The 23274-nt window shown below is 49.6% G+C and overlaps 1 protein-coding gene across 11 annotated transcripts in view; it reads right to left on the bottom strand.

Moving 5' to 3' along the window:
- Positions 1–23274, bottom strand: part of SPECC1 (sperm antigen with calponin homology and coiled-coil domains 1) — a 206640-nt gene that overhangs the window by 139288 nt on the left and 44078 nt on the right. For 6 of the 11 annotated variants that reach the window (XM_086358622.1, XM_086358634.1, XM_086358624.1 and 3 more), the window contains 2 exons: positions 10550–10716; positions 3453–3591 (listed from right to left, as the gene is read on the bottom strand). In XM_086358622.1, the coding sequence (XP_086214748.1) occupies positions 3453–3591; positions 10550–10696 (286 nt within the window). In that variant the 5' untranslated portion in view covers positions 10697–10716. Of the gene's footprint in view, positions 1–3452; positions 3592–10549; positions 10717–22913; positions 23164–23274 lie in introns of those variants that run through there. The other 5 variants (XM_086358625.1, XM_086358626.1, XM_086358629.1 and 2 more) reach the window with 3 other exon arrangements.

Raw genomic sequence — 23274 nt, 5'->3', positions numbered from 1 at the left:
TAGACCACCAGGGAAGTCCCAGCATCTTTCTAGTGGCTATCTGTATTTCCTTTTTATATGAACTACCCATTTTTCTTTTGTACTATTTTTCTTATTGATTTATACAAACTCATTGTAAATAAGCCCCCTTTGTTACATGTCTTGCAAATAATTTCCCCTTATTTACAAAGCAGTGTGTAATATTTATGTGATTTTTTTTTCACCAGTTGACTTTTGTGCTTGTTCTTTCCAAGGCCGAGACCACAAGTTCATTCTCTGATGTTTTCTCTCTGCACGTTCATGGTTTCACTTTTTAAGGTTTAAATTTTAATCCACTTGGAATTTACTCTGATGAGAGGCATGAGATAGGGATCCAGCTTTATTTTTTCCTGAAGACCCAATCAGTCGTTACTTGTGAGTGAATTATCCATCTTGATAGAAAATACTACTGTAATCCTACACGAAATCCTCCAATCCTGTGGACTTTCTGCTCCACTGAATAGTCCTCCCCAATCGCTGATGTTTCAGAAACTTCCTGGTTATCTGAGAGGATTTATTCTTCTAGACTAGGGTTTATCAACAGCGCACTACTGACATTTCTGGCAGGACCCTTCCTTTCTGTGAGGGGCTATCCCGTGCCTTGCAGGAAGTTTAGCAGCACCACTGACCTCTGCCCACTAGATGGCAGTATCACCCCCAATGATGCCAACCAAACCTGTCTGCAGACTTTGCCAGTGGTTCCCTGGGTTGGGGTGAAGGGCAAAATTGCCTGGGGTTGAGAACTCCTGTTTCATATAAATCGGTCTCATTTTATCAGTGTTTCTGCTCTCGAATTCCCACTGATACTATAACTGAGATGAAGACAAATTCATAAGATACTTCAGACATTTGTTTTATTTAACATATCTACTAAATTTAATCTTTGTTATATTTAGTCTTATCCAAGAACCAGGTATATATATCCTTCCACTTATGTATACCTTCATTTATGTCCTTTAAAAAGAGCTTTAGGATTTTTAAAATATAGGCCCTGGTCATATTGTTTGTGTTCATGCATGCTCAGCTGTGTCCAACTCTTTGCAACCCTGTGGACTGTGGCTCCTCTCTCCACGGAATTCTCAAGGCAATAATACTGGAGTGGGCTGCCATTCCCTTCTCCAGGGGATCTTCCCTACCTGGGGATCAAACCCGCATCTCCTGCTTTGGAGGTGGATTCTTCACCCACTGTGCTACCTGGGAAGTCCCAGTATTAAGCTTACTACTGGTATTTTACCTTTTTCATTCCTTTATAAACGGGATTATTTCTTATGTTATTATCTTTCCTAACTAGTTACTGATGAGAAAGCTATTGATATTTCACATTCTATTATCAGCCACACACTGAACTCTTATCGTATCTAACACATTTTCAGGACACAACTTTCAGGAAATTCTAAGCATAAAATGTTACTGTCTGCATAAAATCACCATTATATTCTAACATGAACACCCTCCTATAGCTCTCCTGTCTCACTGCCTAGCTTAATACTTGCAGAAAAACCGACGTGAGTTTGAGTGAACTCCGGAAGCTGGTGATGGACAGGGAGGCCTGGTGTGCTGCGATTCATGGGGTCGCAAAGAGTCGGCCACGACTGAGTGACTGAACTGAACCTTAAGTCATTCTTGATTTTAATGGAAATACTTCTAAGATTTTACCATACAGCATAATGCTGGTTTTGACTGGAGAGACATATATTTTGTATCACTAAAGTACCCATACACTTGTAATCTACCAAGAGTTGTTTTTTTTTTTTTTTAATCAGAAAGAAGTGAAAGTAAAATCAAAGAGTGCTCTCTTTGTCCAAGGCTTGTTCCATCTCTATCGGGATGACCTCACGGTTTTTCTTCTTTAGCCTGTCAATATTGTGTGATGGATTATATTCCTGAATTTCCTGGTAAGCCAATCTTGGATAGCATAAATCCACTTGGTTTTGATATGCACTATTGCTGTTAATTTGTTGAATTCTACTTGCTAAAATTTTCACCTCACGTTTTTACACCAATATTTGAGAGCGAGGTCAGTCGGTTAGTTTTTTAGTGGTGCTTTGTTAACTTGTAAAAACTGTCTTAGGCTGGCTTGATAAAAATATATTGTACTTTCATATGCTGTATTTTAAAAACAAAATGTGTGAGGGCGTCCCTGGTGGTTCAGTGGTAAAGAATCCACATGCCAATGCAGGAGACACAGGTTCCAGCCCTGATATGGGAGGATCCCACATGCCACAGAGCAACTAAGCCTGTGAGCCACAACTATTGACCCTGCGCTCTAGACCCTGGGAGCCACAATTACTGAAGCCCATTCTAGAGCCTGTGCTCTGCAACAAGAGAAGCCACTGCAGGGAGAAGCCTGAGTACAGCAACTAGAGTCGCCCCTGCTCACCACAAGTGGAGTAAAGCCTGCACATCAATAAATATAATTATTTAGAAAAACCAAATGTGTACATATTTAGTATGAAACCAGTCTTTTGAAAAGTAAAACTGGTTGTAGATAAACATGAGGCCATTCCCACATCATAAAAAAAGTCACATATATTCTTTACAGATTCAACTTTTTGAAAACTGAGTAAATTAAAATGTGCCTTTGAAAGCTAATCTGTGATATTTTACGTAAAAGTGAAAAAGTCACAAGTAAGCTACCATTAAACCCCTATCATAAATGAACATTTTAGCTGTTCCCATCTTGGATGACTAAGCAATACATTACTATTATTTATGGGCCTGCATTGTGAGTTGGACCACGGAAAGCTCAGTTTTCTTATCTACATGCTGCAAAAGAAAATGAAATATATTCTTTGATGTTTTAAGTTTGCAATGCTCTGAATAATGGATTTAAAAAAAAAAAAAACCTTTTCTGTTTCTCAAGAAACTGCTAACACAGAGAATGCCCACGGCTTTCAGCAGCCATCGGCGTCTGAGCGACTGTAAGCAGTCTTGAGATCTTCCTGGTCTCCACAAGACCCAGGATGCAGGCTGGGCAGCTCCGCCAGGGACCTGCGGGCCCACGCACTCATCTACACTGCGGCACCAAGATCCCAAGACAGCCCCACGGTTGTACCACCCTGCCTGGATCCCCACGAAGGCCACACGTGCAAAGTGACGGACAAGCAGAGGGGCGGAGGGACACAGTGGGCTCCCCACCGCCTCCATGTCCCCTTGTGTCTGTTTCCCCGAGACATAGAAACCCCCCGTTGTGGAATGTTGCCTAAAAGCTCCTGACTCAAAGTGGTCCTGACAGACCTTACGGGGAAAGGGGGAGTGAAGCCCTGAGATGCTTTCAAATGGACAAGAAAGGGCCTCCAGGGCTCCTCCGCCCGGGCTCCCCCTACGTGTCCCGCCCCTCCCCAGACCCCGCCCACCTCCCCCCACCTCCCTGAGACCCTCCCACCTGCCCGCCCCCACCGCCTGACTCTCTCCTTGTCCCCACTCCCGCCTACCTGAGGGGCCCCTCAGGCGGCTCTCCGTGAGCTCGGAGATGGCCCCGGACGTGGACGTCTTTTTCAGCCGAGCTGCTGCCCCGGAAGCGACGGCCGCCCCGGGCTTGTTGAGGGTGTCCTCGCTGCTGGCCCGCTTGAGCTGAGAGGTGGAGGAGAAAGGGTGAAGAGATGCTTTTTCGGGAAGGAGCGCCAAAAACCAGCAAACCACAGAGCGGGCCCCACCTGCCCACCCCGTTCCTCGGGCAGCAGTGGGCCGGAGGGAACAGCGCAGAGTGGACAAACCCAGATGCCCTCTGGTCCTAGCGCGATCCTCCAGCACTGCTTCAGAGATCCCTGTAAGGTCGTGGGCAGTCACCACCCATCAATCACATTCAAATAATGAAGTTTTAAAAATATGATGTGTATTTTTATGTATTATTTGGCTGAGACACCCCCACCTCCTGCCCCCAGCGTGCAGGCCAAGCAGGGATGGAACCCATGCCCCATGCATTGGAAGCAGGGAGTCAACCACTGGACCACCAGGATGGTCCTGATGTATTATTGTTTTTTTCTTAAGTTAAAAGACTGGGAACCAATGAAAAAAGAACTAGATGGCACACAGAAGTCAGGAGAGAGCGACACACAAGAAATTCAAAGACAATAAAAAGTAGCACAAAAACCTCTGGAGGTTCTTCCCTTCTCAGAGGGAAGAGATACAAACAGGTGAACATCCACAGGTGCCCACCCCAAGCGCTGGCAGGCAACCTCATACACACCATGTTCAGATGGAGAGGGACTGCTGTGGAGCCAGAAGAATGGTTAGGGATGGCAGAAAGACAGCAGGACCCCTGCTCCTTGTCTGCCTCCTTCCCCGGCAGGGAAGGCAGAGAACAAACATTTGCTGAAGGGTATTGAAGTGTGTGTGGGGGGGTGCGGGGAGGGGTGGCCCTAAATGAGCTCACACTCTGGCCCAGGTAAACCATACCTGAGCTGAAGGAGAAAAACCACAAATAAGTTCTCCCAACTACAGAGTCTTGGTTAAAGATGGCTGTGGAGGGGATCCTTCTAAAAGACGAGGCAGGCAGGTGTCTGGAGCCTCCGCAAACACACATGACACTCCAAGAAACAGCATGAAAATTCCCTCGAATCAATGGGAGACCTGGAGCAGGAAGCCCGGGCCACCACACTGGTCAAGGGCCCCATCCTGCTCTAGGGCCATTTCCTGAAGGTTAAGGAGCCCAGAGAGGGAGAACGGGGAGGGGGTGGAACAGAGAGCCTGGGCCCCCTCTCCTCTCACCACAGCCCCCAGAGCTGCTCCCACCATCCTGGACACTGTGCTCCGAAGGCCTACTGCCAGCTGGGCGTCCACCCTCAGTGCATGCAATGTGCCGAATCCATGGGCCAGGGTGCACACGGGTCACAGCGGAGTGGGCGGCCTGCTCTCAGGGTCAACAACCAGCAAAGGGGCTAGTTCCTGTGTGGTGACTCATGAACAGTGAAGAAAACAAAAACGGGAGGTGTGGGCGTCCTCACGGAGCAGGTGCCCTGGACCAGGCCTGGAGGACCAAGTGGATGGGGTGTCCCTGAGGCTGCAGGTGTATGCTAAGAGCTGGGGGCAGGGAGCAGGGTGGGGAAGGAAGGGGGAGCACATGGGGCCAGGGCAGGACCCTCCCGGCTCCTGGAGAAATAAGGATGAGGAGAAGCAGTGACAAGGATTCGGACGTGATGAGCAGACAACAGGGAAACCCATGTGTTCCAGCCAGGCGAGCCATCCAGTTGAGTCTGCTGGAGAGACCCCTCTGTGAGCAGAAGCGAAGGAGGGCTCGGGCAGGTTGGGGGAGGGGAGAGAGGAGGCAGCTGGGAGGGCAGGCAGGGGTGGGCAAACAGAGAGAGCACCTGGGGAGGTGGAAGGAAGGCAAAGTCAAGTTCTTGCTGTGAAGATTGGGTGGTAAGCCTGTTTGGAGGGTCAGAGGTAGAATTAAGGGAACAGATAGGAGCTGATGACATGCGGCAGCCTGGGTCCTTCTACGTCCTTGACTCACATGTTACTTCCAATTCAAAACATAACTCGACTACACTGGACTTGACAAAGCGCATTAACTAACTCGCTCGAGGCTGCATGGGTGAGGCAGGACTGGGAAGCAGGCCCGGGACTGTGTTTCCAAGGCCTGCATGATTTCCACTGGGCTGGAGCCCAAGAGGAGCCAGGAGATGCTGGGGACACCACCAGGGCTTGTGGACAGGGCTGAAGGAAAGCCATGTCACATGGGTGGCACAGGGTGGCAGCTTAGGGCACCAGCTCTAAGTCCAGACTTGGAATCCTGGGTTGGAATCTTGGCTCTGCCTCTTACTGGCTGTGTGACCCAGGGCAAATCACTTTATCTCTGTGCTTTTGTTTTTTTTTCTGTGCTTTTGTTTCTTCACCTGATAAACAGATCAAGCCATGGTACGCATCTGAGTGAACTCCGAAGCCCACTTCTGAGTTCCATTTTACCAACTGTACCCAGCTTCCTCGGCCTCTTCTTGGACTTTGGGGTCCCAACCTGTATTATAAAAAGATCTGATCCCATCCTTCACTGGCAAAAGGATAAGACAGACGTGCTCCAGGCCAGTGTCGTGCTGTCTCCCTAGTGCAGCATGGCCCGTTTGGGTGGCAGCAAAGCTTTTACAGGGAGCCCTTCATTTCTCCTGCACCTTCCACGAGGAATTCCTTTGGAGAAAGATTCACTGCTTAGTACTTTCCCCAGAGGCAGGATATACAGACCCTAGATTGATCCTTCCTGTCCTCTGAGGCAAACAGCCGAAGCCTCTCTTAATATTTCTTGGAGGCAATATCAGACACAGAACATTTCCACTGGGCCAGAGCCTAAGAGGAGCCAGGAGACGCCGGCCACATGGCTGGAGTGAGGTTACTAATTCATCTTTCTCTGTTCACGGCTGCATTCTTGGCTTTGTTTCCTGGTCATCGAATGCAGCTTCGGCACCACCTGAGATCTCTGGTTTGTTATACAAGATCCCTACGAAAGCATTGGTCTTGCTTTGATGTGTTTAATAAGTATTTTCACCAACGCTTCCACTGGTATTTAAGCTGCTGAGCACCTGTACATGAAAGCTTACAAAAGGAAAATGTCTGAACAGCTCACAGATTCATGTAGCTAAGATATTCCTTCAATTCCACAAAAAGGGGATGGGGGATGTTAAAGTTCTCAAATAATCGCACAAAACACAATCTGGTCTTTCAAGGTGCAAAACATGTTAATGATTGGAGCAGTGGTTCTCAAACTTCAGGGTCTGTCAGAATCCTAAGGGCCTGTTAAAACGCAGACGGATGCCTGCACCCCAGCCCCAGTGCCCCTGCCAAGTTTCTGATCCCCTAGGTCTGGGTGGGGCCTGAGGATCTGCATTTCAGATGAGTTCCCAGGGGATGCTGGTACTGCTGCTGTGGGTTCCACACTTTGAAAACCAAAAGGTTTTAGAGTAGCACTGTCAGTGGAAATATTATACAAGCCATGGACCTAAGTTTACATGGTCTAGGAGGAACATTAAAAAACATAAATGAAACAGGCAACCTTAAATTTAGTGATATATTTTCTGGACACAATACATTCAAAATATTATAAATTAATGTAGAACACACCGATGAGGTCTTTTCCTTTTTTTGCACTCGGTCTTCAAAACCTGATGTGTGTCTTGCACTCACAACACACTTCAGGGATCATCACCGCCACACGGGCTGGTAGTTCCTGCTTCGGGCAGTGCAACTGTGGAGCATTCTTTCCTGAAGGACAACAACAGGACTGACCCAGTCCCCAAGACTCAAGGAGAACATAAACCATGAGACAGCTTTACGGGGACCCTGAGCCCCGGCCACAGGAAACTGGATGGGGTTAACACATGACTCATGCCCACCAAGCAGAGACCTTTCCCAATACTTTGCTTGTTGCTTTCTTTTAACCAACCAGAAGCAAGCATTAGCTGGGCCCTCCAAGGAATGGGGGAGGCATGGGCAGGACTGACAGCCAGACTTCATACCACGTAACAAAGAAGATGACAAAGAAGCAGAGAAAGGTGACGTGACGTCCCGGGGAGTCCCGTCCATGGTCCCGGTCTCTCTACGCTCCTGTCTTGCACCTTTGTCCTGCACACAGTGACCCAGAACCTCAGATGTCTTCCATAGATTTCTCTTCTCTTCAAGTCGATGTTCTGTCATTTGTGACCAAGAGAGTCCTGACTAACAGACATGGGCCTTCTAGTGGCCTGTCTGCATCAGGGAGTCCGGGGGGCTTGCCTCCCTGTGCTGGGCTCAGTGACATGAGGAGGACTCACAGCAGCCCCTCTACCCTCGCCATCCCATCCAGGCTCCTGCTCCTCCCCACACACATCTGCTCCTCCACGGCTCCACAGCTCAGGCCAGCATCTGAAGCAGGGTCTTTCATTCTACTTTCAGTGCATGTGTTTTAGTTTGCCTATTTTGGGCCAGTGAAAACATATCTGTCTACACTTATATGTGTCCATCTCCTGCAAAGCAGTCGTAGGTAATGTGTGCGTGCTCAGTCGAGTCTGACTCTTTGTGACCCCATGGACTGTAGCCCACCAGGCTCCTCTGTCCATGCGATTTCCCAGGCAAGAATACTGGAGTGGGTTGCCACTTCCTCCTCTAGGGGATCTTCCTGACCCAGGGGTTGAACCCGCGTCTCCTGCGCTGGCAGGTGATTCTTTACCACTGAGCCACCCGGAAGTCCTGTATAGCAGCCGTAGTGAGATGTGGCGTCCAGCTGGTGGGATGTCATGTTCAGTGTATAATTTAGCTTCTCTGAGTGCTCAGATTTTGGCAGTAAAATACTCGAGGGGGAAGCCACTTGCTTTTCTGTCAGTGTCTGTCACCTCTTTCTCTTCTGTGCTCTGGGTTTTGTCTTCTTCCTCTGCCCACAGAGGCAGAGAGGAGAGGAGGGTCAGAGAGCACTGGGGTGCAGCTCTCAGCTATTCCTTCCCCCAACACCATCACCCTCTTTCACAGGTTCAGGCCTGGCGACCCCAAGGACCAGGACAAGAGCCGAGAGCCTCCAGAGGAGTGTCTGTGTCTCCCCCGACGTCCTCCCACTGGAACCAGTTTCCAAAACACACATCCATCAAAGGCAGAAATGGCTACCATTTTACTGGTTCATCATCAGTAGGAAACACACCTGAGCTTCACCTGTGATTAGACACTGCTTGAAAATATTTTAATATATTCCAGAAGTTCTCAGGGTCGGTTATGGGGGAAATGTATGTATTCATTTAAAATCCACATTGAAGATGTCTCCCAATAGGTCAAAGACAATAAAAATTAAAACGATGGAAATAATGGTCAGGGCCAGGATAACAGAATAATGATAAACAAAATTATGTGCAGGACACTATCCACACTTACGTCTCAGGGCAGATACAGTCCTCACCCCATCTCGGAGCACCTACGCAGCCTGCCTGAGGTTCCACAGCCAGGAGCGGGCAGAGCTGGGGTCCTGATGCGGCCTGTCTGACCCCCTCCTCAGCGAGCTGTTCCTACACCCACCGCCCCTGCCGGGCATTCAGCCCACACTGAGCACTGCCAGGGAGCAACAGGACAGCAAGGGGGAGCCCAGAAGCTGTGTGCACGCAGCCCGGGGAGCCAGGCTTGGCGGGGTGGGAGGACACTTTACTCCCCTCTGAATGGGTGGGGAGAGCCTGGAGGATTTTAAGCAGAGGAGCGACTTGTGTTGACAGGACCACCTGGCTTCTGTTGAGAATGGAACATAGGCTGCAAAGTCAAGAGCAGGCAGGTGGACCATGGAATGTGAGAAAAGGAGGGTCTGGGGATGATGTCAGGGCTCTGCCTGAGCGACGACAGGAGGAAGCTGCTATTTACTGGAACAGGGAGAGTACAGAGGAGCAGGTTTGCAGGCGGGAGAGACAGAGAGGAAGGAGACCAGTCAATGTGGAGTATGTCACCCTCAAGGGGCCTCCAGACGCCCAGGAGGTGGGTCACAAAGGCAGCCGGAGGAGCGCTGGCTGGAGACACAGATCCATGTGTCACCCCCATACGGTGTCAGAATTCATGAGTGAACGCTGTCTCCTACAAGAACTGTCCTTACCAGGAACAGTGCCATTCCTCAGGGAGTGTGTCAGAATTCTGTGGGTGCAGCTTTAGCTGCCACCGTGATTGGAGGCGGTACTGGTGTCTACCGGGTGGGAAGATGGAGACCCCAGATGTCCTTCCGAGAGCCTGGCACAAGGAACTGTCTGCATCCACACGCTTCACAGATCCCTCAGACACTTGTAGAGCTGGAGCGTCTTTGACTGTTATCCAAGTGGAGAGCACCCCTTTGTTTTACATATAAAGACAATGTGCTTCTTGTAAGACTTTAAGATACACTCGACTTTCTAAGAAGAACAAGGGAAGACTGCACTTGGGTTCACAATTTCACCAAGAGTGCTCAGCATTCAAACCATTACCCCAGCCTTCCCGGTGCCCAAGTCATCAACACGATAACCTTGAATCTGTCTGCTTGGAGTGGCCACATCCATGGGGCCCCAAGAAGTATCACAGGTCCTTCAGTGAAGCCACACACAGGCAGTTGCAGGTGGAAACGTGATGATTTAATTATAAATGATGTTCCTTCTATAGTTAGGATGCCACACTGATTTCTCCAGAGTGTGTGTATGTGTAGGCCAGTGACAAGGTCTCTGAGTTTCATCTCAGGGTGTAAGGAGGTGCCCCAGTCCACTTATGTTAGGAACCCCAGAGGGTGAGAAGGAGCCAGCAAGTGAGATCCCCAGGGGCTGCCCTGGTTGGGGGAGGGGAACCCTGAGAGGAGAAGCCCAGATGCAGGCCAGTGGGGCAGTGACACCTGGATTATGAGGACCCTGGTGACCCTGAGCCCGTCCAGTGGACACCGGGGTCAGATGCTGGCTGGAGAGTCCACATGGTCCATGCAGGGGGTCCCTGTCTCTGCTCAACTACAGATTTCCTCTTGAGCCCAGGGCACCTCAACTGCACCCTCTTTGCTCTGTGCCTTCAGGTCAAGCTATGCTGGGGCCCTCCTAGGGCCTGCTCACTGTCTCGGGGCACCCAGCAGCCCTGCCCGGTGTCCCATCCATACCTTGCTGAGTCGGGACTCAAAAGCCAGCGAGGTGGAAGACTTGGAGCTCTTCATGCCGGGAGAGGGGACGGGGAGGGGCCGGGGGCGGTCCACCCCATGGCTCCCTGCCCTGGTCACTGGACTCCAGGGCTTGGCTGCGCTCCTCATGTTTGTCCCAGGGAGTCCTTCTGTACAAAGAGTAGAAAAGAAAACCCATGTGTCCACACTTGACAGAGTTTCACCCCCATGCACCATGGGCATCACCACTGTCATGGAGAACAAGCCTCCAGATGAGGATGCACAGAGAGCACCTTCCTCCTGAGATGGTACCTTCCCACCAGGTTCCTTTCTACAGCTTCACAACAGCTCTCACTGAACTACTGAAAACACGTGCACCATTACCCATGTTCTGACATGGGTTGTGGTGGTTTAGTCACTAAGTCATGTCTGACTCTTGCAACCCCGTGGGCTGACCACTAGGCTCTTCTGTCCATGGGATTCTCCAAGCAAGAATACTGGAGTGGCTTGCCATTTCCTTCTCCAGGGGATATTCCCAACCCAGGGATCGAACCCAGGTCTCCTGCACTGCAGGCAGATTCATTACTGACTGAGCTACAAGGGAAACGTTATGACATTACTCTTCAGCAATGTGGAAATACATGTATCTCCCCACATAAAACAGGTCAGCTGGAGTTGAGACATACTGTGTCTGTAAGCCTTGCCATTTTAGGGTTGACAGTCGAGCAACTTCCATAATTTCCAAATAGACATAAATGAATTACTTGAAAATTCAATTTCACAGAAGCACAGCTTTTTTTTTATTCTTTTGGACAAAAATGGTATCAATTAAAAATTAATTGGGAAGATTTTGATCAGGCAGACCTGCCATTATAGGGTAGAGTTACTCAATTAAAATATTCTAGGAAAGACAGCTTGTGCAAAGGAGCAGGATGTGGTTAAAAACCTGGGGGAAACCCACGTCCAAAGGCAAGGAAGGTGGCCTGGGTCCTGCCATCACTGCTGAGGATGTGGGCCGGCTGGCCATGAACCTCTGAGCCCATTTCCCTCTCAGCAGCACAATGGGACTCCGACTCTGCCTGTCCTTGTGGATGCTCACGACCAGGGATGTGAGGTCAAGGACAAAAACCGCAGATAAGAAACAAACTGGAAAATGCACTTTAAAAACACCACCACTGGACTTCCCTAGTGGCACAGTTGGTAAAGAATCCACCTGCAATGCAGGAAACCTGGGTTTGATCCCTGAGTCAGGAAGATCTCCTGGAGGAGGAAATGGCAACCCACTCCAGTATTGTTGCCTGGAGAATCCCACAGACAGGGGTCGCAGAGTCGGACACGACTGAGCGACTGAACCACCACCAACCACCAGGTGACAGTGACACCAGTGGCTGCGCTCCCAGGTATTCAATCATGTCCACCCCTTTTGTGACCCCATGGACTGTTACATGGACTGTAGCCCACCAGACTCCTATGTCCATGGGATTTCCCAGGCAAGAATACTGGAGTGGGTTGCCATGCCCTCCTCCAGGGGATCTTCCCAACTCAAGGACTGAACCCTCATCTCCTGTGGCTCCTGTGTTGGCAGGCAGATTCCTTACCACTGCGCCACGCAGGAAGCCCCAGACCCCAGAGCCGGGTCTAATTAACTGCTCGCCTCCTGGATCGTAGCTGGTGCTCAGCAGCCCTGGGCTACCTCTCCCCTCACCGCATCCCAGGACACCCCTCTCTGCCCCCGAGAAAATGAACAGGCTGCCTCCCCCAGCCTGGCGCAGCGGGGATGTCCTCCTGTTCTTGTCTCCTTTCCCGGGGACATCATTTCAACCAATGGTCTCCCAGCTGGGGCCACCCAGCCCCTGCTCCTACTTAAACAGCTTAGCTGGTGGCCACTGTCCAGGACCGTACCTGGCACTCGTTCTGAGCACTGCTATCCTGGCAGCTGTGCCAATGTGACTACAGGTGAAAATAGTATTTTAACACAGCAATTTGTTTTCTAAAGCATTTCTGAGAAAAATTACTCACGATTTTAGTCATATGACTAATTCAATAGTTTATTAGTCTCAGCTTGATTCCAGGTATCACGATTTTTAAGATTCTGTATTTAAACAACCACTTCTTGTGTATTTCACAGATGTTTAGCACCAGCTATTTTTCTTTCTCGGCCCACAATTTTTAATGCTTGTTTCCACAGCAACAAGGAAGAATTCCTAGGTTAAGACCTATATAGCAACTCATTTTATTAGGACTCTCAATATAAAATGAATGAACATAGCCTGAGTGATTCTTGGAGAGAATTGCTGATGAATTTTACCCATGACTGTAGAACTAACTGGTGACATGTCAGTCTGACTAATGGAGACAACAAATAAAGTATCTGTTTAATCAAGGCACCCTTTCAGGTGATGATTGCAACTACTTAGAGATGACTGTTGCAGGACTTACTTGGTGAAAACATAGGTGATTCTATACTGCATCTGTGCTTTCCAAAATCTACCCATCAACCTAGAAATGAAATGCATCGTACTCATTCCCCAGAAGAAAGATAAGACCTTGAAGAGGAAAAGCAGAAGGAAGGTGGTAGAAAATCTTCCCAATGTTTCCCTAAGCCCTTGGCATAAAAAAAGAAAGAAAAAGAAAGGAAGGGGGCTTCCCTGGTGGCCTAGTCTGCCAGTGCTGGGGACACAGGTTCAGTCCCTGGCTCAGGAAGATCCCACACACCACAGCGCAACTAAGCCCATGAGCCACGACTACTGAGCTTGCGCTCCACAGCAAAAAAAGCCATAGCAATGAGAAGCCGGTGCACCACAATGAAGGCCCAGAGCAGCCAAAAATACATCTTTAAAAAAAAAAGGAAGGGAGGAAAAAAGGGAGGGGGGAGGGAGAAAGAAGAGAAAGGAAAGGGGGAAAATGCATCTCAGTCAAAATTCCAGATCTAAACTCTTAGTCTCTGGCAACAAACCTGACAACCTTCCAGTCACCTGAAAGACCCGCAGCCACTTCTCGAAGGCTTCGGTTACTTGCTCTGAGGCAAAATTCTCAGGGTTACTTAATTTGTATCATCACATCTTTATTCTCCTAGAACCTTGAGCCCAATCTGATTATTCCCAGATCCAGATATACAGAGGACCTTCCTCCCCTGGGCCCCTCCACACTGCCTGACTCTTCATCCTTGTCTTTCCTTCATTTTCCCAGATGGAGACATCTATCTTGTATTCATGCACCAGCCAGACTCTTCAAATTCCATCTTCTTCCAGAATTCAAAATATACAGAAATGAAATAAGTAACATCTCCCCTTGAACCAGGAAGAGAGTCCTATTGGTAGGGAGAGTGCCGGGGGAGGGGTGCTGGGGTGGGTGCTGTGTTGGGGGGAATACGCCCTGAGGGGTAGTAGGCTCCACCAGAGCAGTGCCACTTCCTGGGACGAGGAGAGGACAAGGGTGCTGGGTGGGGGTGCTTCAGCCTCCAGCCGGGCTGAAGGCCAGCTCGGCGCCCTGCTCCCCACTCTCCATGTCTAGGACTTCGTTAAGCATCGCCTGCCCTTTCCAGCAGGACCGGGTCTTCCTCGTGTCCCTCAAATCTTCCGAGGCCTCCTCTTTCCTTTGTTCTGCCCACACCCAGCCCTGGGCTTTCCAGGAATGGACCCCGAAAGGAACATCCTTGGAGCCATCCACCCACAGTGCTTGGCCCGCTCTTGGCCCTGCTCACTGTCCACTCCCCAGGATCCTCCTGCTGGAATTGGGCAGGGCACCAGGCCTACTCCCAGCTTCTGCAGACTTTCACCCAATCTACTTCCCACTGCCTCCTCTCTGACCCTCCTCTTGCCCCTCACACGTGGCCTGGCGCTGCTCAGCCCTCTTCACGTGTCATAACCTTATCATAACCCTACAAGGTAGCATCACCATCAGTCTAAGATGGGGACACTTGGTTCTGTTTAGGAGGTTAAGGAACTTGCCCAAACCACAGAGTTTACGATACAGCCAGGATTCAAATCCAGTTTTAATTGGCTCTTACACACCAGGGATGGGTACGGCCTCCCTGGACAGTGTTCTGAGGAAAGCACACAGGCTTCCGGATCCAGAGCTCCTGGTCAGATTCCACCTCCACTGCTCACCACCCAGGCTCAGGCATGCTTTTCAAAACACTACGATTCCCAACATCTTCACCTGATAAATGGAGTTTTTGGTGCCTGCATCACACAACAGAAGACACTCAGTGAGCACCAGCTGCCTACTCACAAATGCTCATGGTGTTCAGCCAAGAGCTGCTTGGCTTTATCGATTCAGCAACACCCAGCAATGAATCCACGGACTCAATGTCCAGTGGCCGGAACCAGACAGACACTCCAGACGTAAGCAAAGTCTCTCCTTGCTCACAGAGCAGCCTGTGTTCACCTGGAAACCCAACAGAGGGAACATGCAGAGGAGGGTGAACAATGAGCAGACACGCCAGTCACTAGGACTGGCCCCAGTGGCTGAAAGGCAACACCGTGTGCATGCTGATGAACGACACTTCTCTTAGGTTTATGAGTTCATAACAGAAAATAGACAGATGGGTTCTAGCCAAGCACAAGATGATGGGAAAAAAAAAAAGATTTCTATGAGTAATTCCCTGATTCCTAAAAATTCTTCTAACCAACTGAAGAGGATCAAACTGATCAAGAAATTACAGTTGACTTTTGAACAAAGTGGAGCTTAATTTATCCATCATTTATAGTCGGCCCTCCACGTCTGGGTCCCTCCATGTCTGGGTCCCTCCATGTCTGTGGTCCTTCCACATATGTGGTCCCTCCGAGTCTGTGGTTCCTTGGTATCCACGGATTCAACCAACTATGGACCAAGATGTACTGAAGGATCCACTGTGGGAAAAAACCTACTTGTAGGTAGATCCACGCAGTTCAAACCTGTATTATCTGAGGATCCAAGGTACGCTTAAAACTTAGGAACTCAGTCCACAAGGGCAGGGAGAGGGTCTTGCCAGGGCTGTTTTCCTTAAATTGTTCATTTTATATTCTTATCAAGCTTCTTTCCTCTCTAGAATGGTGTAAGACTTCTATTTAAACCATAACTCATAAATTGAGTGGAGTTAAGTAAAAAAGATGGACGAGAAGGAGAGGGAGAGAACAGTTAGGAACACGACACGGTCCATGCAGCGGGAGGGTCAGACAGCATGCAGCTCAGCTGCTTCAGTCTCGGGCCTCAGACTGGTTATCCTTTTAAGGCGAGAAAGGCAGCCAGGAAACCATTCTGGACCATCGCAAATAATAAGGAGTGTCTGGGGGTGGGAGAGGGCATTCAGCTTTGCACTCCAAGTACAATAAGCCCCAGGAAGCCGAGAGCGGAGGCATTCAAGTCTGAGAACAAACAAAATAAGCATGTTCACATAGCTCAACTACCAGGGGACTCGGCAGGAAACAGAAGGCAAGTGAATGGCACGCTGAAAATATCCAGCAAGAGCTTTCTAGAACCCGAGCTGGGCTTGCTCTTGACCTCTGCAGTGGGGTGGGCGGAGGATTCTGCCCCCAGGGGACATCTGACAGTGTATGCAGCTGTTCTGGGCTGTCACAACTTGGCGGGGTGGTGCTGGGGGTGGAGCCAGAGATGCTGCTGGACACCCCAGTACCCGAAGAGCAGCCCCACAATGAAGAATGGTCCTGCCTAAACTGTCGGGACCCCAGGTTACGAAACTCAGTTCCAGAGGAAGAGCCAGGCTCCTCAACCGGCACCTGGTTCGGTTCCCACCCAACCTGGGAATGTTTACGCTGAAAACCTGGCCCGGGAGCAGCCAAGGGAATCCCGACTCCGGCTGGAGGCCAAAGGAAGCTCTTCAAAGCTTATTATTTCCTGTTGGTCTCGAGATGAAAAGTCATCCCATTTTGTTTAGATTCAATCCTTCCTAGTTTGTAAAGAACAAGATTCTACACAGCATCAGAAGGGAAAAGGCAAATTCATATGGAGGACTTCCCTGGTGGTACAGAGGCAGGATAGGAATCCACCTGCCCATGCAGGGGACACGGGTTCAATCCCTGGTCTGGAAAGATTCCACAGGCCACGGGGCAACTAAGCCTTCGAGCCACAACTTCTGAGCCCAAGTTCTAGAGCCCTTGAGCCACAACTGCTGAAGTCTGTGAGCTTAGTACCTGTGCTCCCCAACAGGAGACACCACCACAAAGAGAAGCCCAAGCACCGCAATCAACAGCAGCCCCCGCTCACCGCAACTAGACAAAGCCTACAGCAATAAAGACCCAGCTCAGCCAAAAATAAATACATACATAAAACTTTAACAAAAATTAATTGATCCCATCAGCAGAAGTCATTGGAAGAAAATGAGAACCAAGAAGGGATGAAACAAAACTAAACAGAAAAGGACAACTGCACAGCACCAGCCCCACCATCTCAAGCTAAAAACACAGTCTGGAAATGGAAAAGGGACTTGCAGAAGCTACGACTGACTGCCACAAGGTGGAGACCATAACGAATAGGGTTTAATCTGGAATTTAAAAAAACAAAAACAAAAAAACAGGAGGCGCTGGCCTTTAAATATGAAATGCAGATCCTGGAGAGAGGCTGTAATCTGGGAGCTATATTGAGATCAAACCCTCAGAAATACTGCCCTGGGCCATCCTTCTGTCCCCAAAGCTGAACCAAGAAGCCAGCGTCCCACAGAGCTGGTGGCCACTAACCAGTGGTTGTTTCCTTACCTAGCATGTGGATTCACATCAAAGAACTATACGAAAGAGTCAAGGCCATACAAAAGGAGATGGAAATAAGGTACTTCAAGAGCTCTTTCTATAGGCACAGTTTCAAAAGGTCTATTGAAAGAGTAGGAATATAAACTATTGTCTAGTGCCAAGAGCATTCAGAGGGAAGGACAGTCTTTTCAACAAATGGTGCTAAGAAAACTGGGCATCCACACCAAAAGGATGAAGTAGAACCCTTAGCTTACACCACAGGCAAAAGTTAACTCAGAGTGGAAGAAAGACCTAAATGTAAGAGCCAAAACTGTAAAACCCTCAGAAGAAAACACAGGGGAAAAGCTTCACGACATTGGATTTGGCAATGGATTCTTAAATATGACACCAAAAGCACAGGCAACAAGATGTACTGGATGACAACAAAATTAAACACTTGGGACTCCCTGGTGACCAGTGGTTAAGAATTCTCCTGCCAATGCAGGGGACACAGGTTCAATCCCTGGTCCGGGAAGATCCCACATGCCATGGAGCAAATAAGCTCATAAGCCACAACTGCTGAGCCCACGCTCTACAGCCTAGCTCCACAGCATGGAAACCACTGCAATGAGAAGCCCATATACTGCAAGAGAGTAGTCCCCGCTCACTGCAACTAGAGAAAGCCTATGCACAGCAGTGAAGACCCAATGCAGACAAAAAGTCAAGCAAATAGAAAATAATTTTTTAAAAAATTAAACACTTCCATGCATCAGAGAACCCACAATCAGCAGAGTGAAATGGCAACTCACAGAATTGAAGAAAACATTGGCAAGGGTTTGCTGTGGACTGAATTGAGCCCCTCCCCCACCACATTTATATGTTGAAGCCCTAATTCTCAAAGTGATTTCATTTGGAGATAGGGCTTTCAGGGGGTGGATTAAGGTTAATGAAGTGATAAGGGTGGGTCCTAATCCTGTAGAATTGGTGCATTAGGAGAGGCGGGGAGAGAGACCTCTCTGCTGCACACACACTGATGAAAAGCCACGCGAGGGCAGGAGGAGACCCCTCACCAAGAACCCAATGGCCACACCTTGTCCTTGGACTTCCCAGCCTCCAGAACTGTGAGAATCAATTTCTGTTGTTTAAGGCATTCAGTCTGTGGTATTCTGTTATGAGCGCCCAGGCAGACTAAAGCAGAGTTATCATCTGGAATATACGAAGAACTCCTGCAACTCAATGACAAAAACTAACCTGATTTTAAAATGGACAAAGGACATGAATAGATACTTCTCCAAAGGTGATATGCATGTGTGCTCAGTCATATCCGACTTTTTACGACCCCATGGACTCCAACCCGCCAGTTTCCTCTGTCCATGGGATTTCCCAGGCAAGAATACTGGAGTGGGTTGCTGTTTCCTTCCCCAGGGGATCTTCCCGACTGAGGGACTGAACCCCAGTCTCCTGTGTCTCCTGCATTGGGAGACAGATTCTTTACTACTGTGCCACCTGGGAAACCCAAACAAGATATACCCATGGTCAAAAGTACATTAAAAGATGCTCAACATCATGCAGATGCAAATCAGAACCACACCGAGATACCATATCACACTCATTAGGATAGCTACTACCAACCCAAACCAAACCAAGCCCAACCAGAAAATGACAAGTATTGGCAAGGATGTGGACAAATGTGGAACTCTTGTGAACTGTTGCTGGGAATATAAAATGGTGCAACTGCTATGGAAAACAGTATGGTGGTTCCTGAAAAAAATTAAAAACAGATTTTATTATATGATCCAGCAATTCCACTTCTGTGTACATTTCCCCCAAAACTGAAAGCAGGGTCTCAAAGAGATTACTGCACACCCATGTTCACAGCAGCATTATTCACAACAGCCAAAAGGTGGAAGCAAACCAAATGTCCACTGATGGATGAGTAGACACACAAAGTGTGGTTTATACATGCAATGGAATATTACTCAGTCTTCAAAAGGAAGAAAAAGCATGGATGAATATCGAGGAAATTGTGTTAAGTGAAATAAACCGGCAGAAAAAGACAGAAAAACTTGTATGATTACACTTATGTGAGGTACTTAGAGTAGTCAGATTCATAGGAACAGAAAGTAAAACAGTGGTTTCAAGGGGCTGTCGCGGGTCGGGGGGTGAACAGGAGTTATTGTTTGATGGGGACAGAGTTTCTGTTTTGAAGAAGAAACAGTTCTGTGGATAGATGGTGGTGATGGTTACAATACAGCATGAATGTACTTAATGCTACTGAGCTGAACACTTCATAATGGTGAAGACAGTAAACTTTATATTACGTGTATTTCACCAGCACAAGTTTTAAAAATGTGATAAAGACAAAACAAAGCAAAAATTATAGTGGAGGAGGGAACTGGATTCATCTCAATTTAGGCAGAAGCATCTTGAATCATGGCTCAGCAATAAAGAATTTGCCTGCAAAGCAGGAGATTCAGGAGACAATGGTTCGATCCCTGGGTTGGGAAGATCCCCTAGAAGAGGGAATGGCAACCCACTCTGGTCTTTTTGCCTGGGAAATCCCATGGGCAGAGGAGCCTGGCAGGCTACAGTCCATGGGGTCCCAAAGAGTCAGACACGACTGAGCACGCAAGCACACGCACACACACACACACATCTTGAGTCATAATCTTTGTTCAGTCACATGCCCCTGCCTTGTCTGGGACATCAGCTGGAAAACAGGAGAGCTCAGAAAGGACCCTTTACGAGGGAGTGGCTTGTCTGAAAAGTAGCATAGGGGAGGTGCAGAAGCCAGGCCAGGACAGGATCACCCCCAGACTGCCAGGTCAGGGATGGAGCAGCCGAGCCCCTGAGGGAGATGGACCAAGAGCAGAAGCTGAGCCCCTGGCAGAGAAGTGCAGCCAACCCAACCACTCAGGAGGATTGGGATGGGGGAGGAGCTGGGGACAGAAGGGCCTCAAGTGCTTTCTCCCAACTCCTGACCTCCACTGGTGCTCGGGGCTCACCGAGAAGTGTATGTGTGGGGGTGGGGAGGGTGGGTACAGATGCAGCATCTGCAAGAGACTGGTGACGTGGAGAGACAAATGGAGTGAGCTCAGGGGTCTCCCAGTAGAAGCCTCCCCAGCCCAGGAGGGCCTCCTCAGGGCCCCACCCTCATCTGTCCTTTGACTTGCTGGGCAGCTGGCCTGTCGCCTTCCGGGGAGTCGCCAGCCCCAGCACAGACCGGCCTGAGTCAGCAGCTTCTCCTGACTTCCTGTATCTACTGTCAGCTGTGCCTCCTCCCGTGCTCTCCCTCCCCCAGGGCCCGGGGCTGCCCCTCAGATCCTCAGCTGCCTGGGGGTCCAGCTCCTGTGTGGATCCCCGTGCTCCCCTCTCCTTCTTGGTGGACTGGGCGCAGCCCTGGCTTTCCCTTCCCCAAACTCCTGCCCGACTCAGCCTCAGCTTTTGGCCAGTGCCGCTGCTCCCGCACAAACCCTAGTTCTGCTGATGTGCCAGAGCCTGAGCGCTTCCCGAGATGGACCCGGGCTAGACCTTGTTCCCAATCAAGGGACAGCCCAGCTGGGCTCCACCAGCCAGGCCAGCCACCGGCCAAGGGGCAGTCAGGCCCCACTGATGCACCTGCTGTCCCCACGACCCTCCTCAGACACCTCCCTCTATGAATGTTCCAGTCCCTCCTGTGAGGCTCTGCCAACAAGGCCTTCCAATACTCACCGCCCCACACCAAGTGTCTCTCCCCACACTCCCTTGCCCCAGCCCACTCCCTCCTCCCGCTGCCGATGGTCTCAGCTCTGCTCCTGCCCATCCTGCCCAGGACAGTTAAGGCTACTCAGCTGCCAGAGGGCTTTTTAAAAACACAAAGCATGTAAATGGCTAAGATGGTAACCTTTATGGTACGTGTACAATTTAAATTTTAAAAATTATTTTTAAAAATATACAAGTCAGGCCATGTCCCTCCCTGTGGAGAACCTTCCTGTGGCTTCTTCTCACTACACTTAGAGTAAAAATCCAAGACCTTTGTCACAACCCCCAGGTCCGAGGCCTCTGTCCAGAGACCCCATCTGTGCTGTCAGAGGGCCCCGCGTCAGACGTGCCCAGCTGGATCCCCTGGAGGAACGTCACACCTGGAAGGTCCCCCAGCTCTTCATACGGGGTCGGGCGGGGGGCGGTCTTCCTCCAAAAGGCTTTTTCCCTCCAATCTCTGCATGAGCTTCCCACTCATTTCTTCAGAGATTTACCACTAGACGGAGACTCTGGCTGCCACTGGCCATCCTTCGCTGATCATCTGCCTCACCCACCCCACGCAGCTCGCCTCCCAGTTCACTGCGGTATTCCCGGTGCACAGAGCAGCTGCTCGGCAAACACTGTTGAATGAACACTAGAGCCCTTCTTTCACTGAAGAAACATGTGCAAGTGTCTCCTTGCACTTGCTCTCTTAGCCAGGTGCCTAGATTCACAAAATCAGTGCTGAATTAATCGGAGGATACAAAATGGAGCCAGGCTTCCCAGGTGGCTCAGTGGTAAAGGATCTGCCTGCCAATGCAGGAGACTCGGGTTTGATCCCTGGGTTGGGACGATCCCCTGGAGAAGGAAATACTCCCCACTCCACTACTCTTAGCTGGGAAATCCCATGGACAGAGAAGCCTGGCGGGCTATAGACCATAGAGTCATAAAGAGTCAGACACAACTGAGTGACTAAACAGTAACAACAACAAAATGGAGCCACAAAGCCATGATAGTCCTCCTCCCTAAGACCTATAGATGCCTCTAAACAATTACCAAACGGCTCTCAGGACGAGAACCCCATGGATACTGATGCAGAGCCTTCCAGCACTGGTATATTGAAAACGGAGTTCATGTGGATGTGTCAGCATCAGCCTTATGAGATTAATCTCACTAACTTGTAACATATGGGGAAATAGTTCTTGAAGTCATTCAACAACACATCTCTAAAACCATTTACTGATTCATCTCCATTCCTGACTTTATTCCCAAAGGATGGCTTTAAAAAAAATCTGTGCTATAATCCCAGTATCACAGTAATGGTCAACAATATTTTACAATTTTATGCTTTAAGATTTCAGACATCTTAACCAAAACATCACAATATAGGAACTTACGTTCAATGCTTTGTTAAGCGGTAGCCAATGGCAACCACAGGGTTAGGGGCGCAAGAATTTAAAGTATCAAGTCTAAGTACCTTTTGTGCAACCTGTTCTGTTTTCTTTGTTCCTCTGGGGGCCCCCTCTCAGCCAGGTGGGACAAGGGGCAAATCCTGTATGTCAGTGGCACAGCTTCCAAGGAAACCAGCGGCCACTTCTGACTCATTCTGTTCTGTTTCCTCCAGAAACAATGCAAGCACTACAGAGCATACCACTCCACCCCCAGCCCCCCAGCAAAACCCCATGCCCTCCACCCACTCACTTCAATGCACTTGCCCTACAGAGATGGGGGATGCACAAGTCCCCTCCCCCAGCACTGCTGGGCGAAGATGCAAACAGGGACCCTCCATCCACGAATGCAGAGGTGGGGCCCCTCCCACACCCACTGCCTGCCTGCCTCGCCCCCAGGCTCACTAAACTTCAGCCACAAGGCCTCAGGCCAACAGCAAACAGAAGCCAGGAGGAGGCAGCTGTCTGCAGACACAGGAGAGGCGGCTCCCATGCTCCACACTGCACAGGCTCCCAAGAATCCACGAGGCTCACCTTCCATGGCCCTTCGCTGAGAAGGTGGCTCAACGATCCACGAGCTGTGGTAGGAGATGCTAGCACTCCCCCCACTCTGACTCAGGGTAGGAGCGTGGGCATGGTCCCTATTGCCCCATCACAGGCTCTGCTGCACCATATCACAAGCCAGGCCTCCTCGGCCATGTTCCCGTCCCCTCTGATACATTAATCACAAGTTAAGTTTCTCTTCCCCTAAAAGGACGTGCTCCTCCCCACAGGGTCCTCCTGTCTGCAGATGTCAGAGGCAGGCGCCTTTATGACGCCAGGAGGCAGGGCACTCACCGGGCGGACCCCAAGCTGTCTGGCCAGTTTCTGACTGTGAGTGCGTCTGTGTGTATTT

The sequence above is a fragment of the Bos grunniens genome, chromosome 19 (assembly GCF_055505025.1).
Source record: "Bos grunniens cultivar Pamir isolate PY7600 chromosome 19, Bosgru_T2T1.0, whole genome shotgun sequence".
NCBI lineage: Eukaryota > Metazoa > Chordata > Mammalia > Artiodactyla > Bovidae > Bos > Bos grunniens.
Note: the sequence above shows the minus strand (reverse complement) of the source record. Positions and strands in the feature narration are given on the sequence as shown.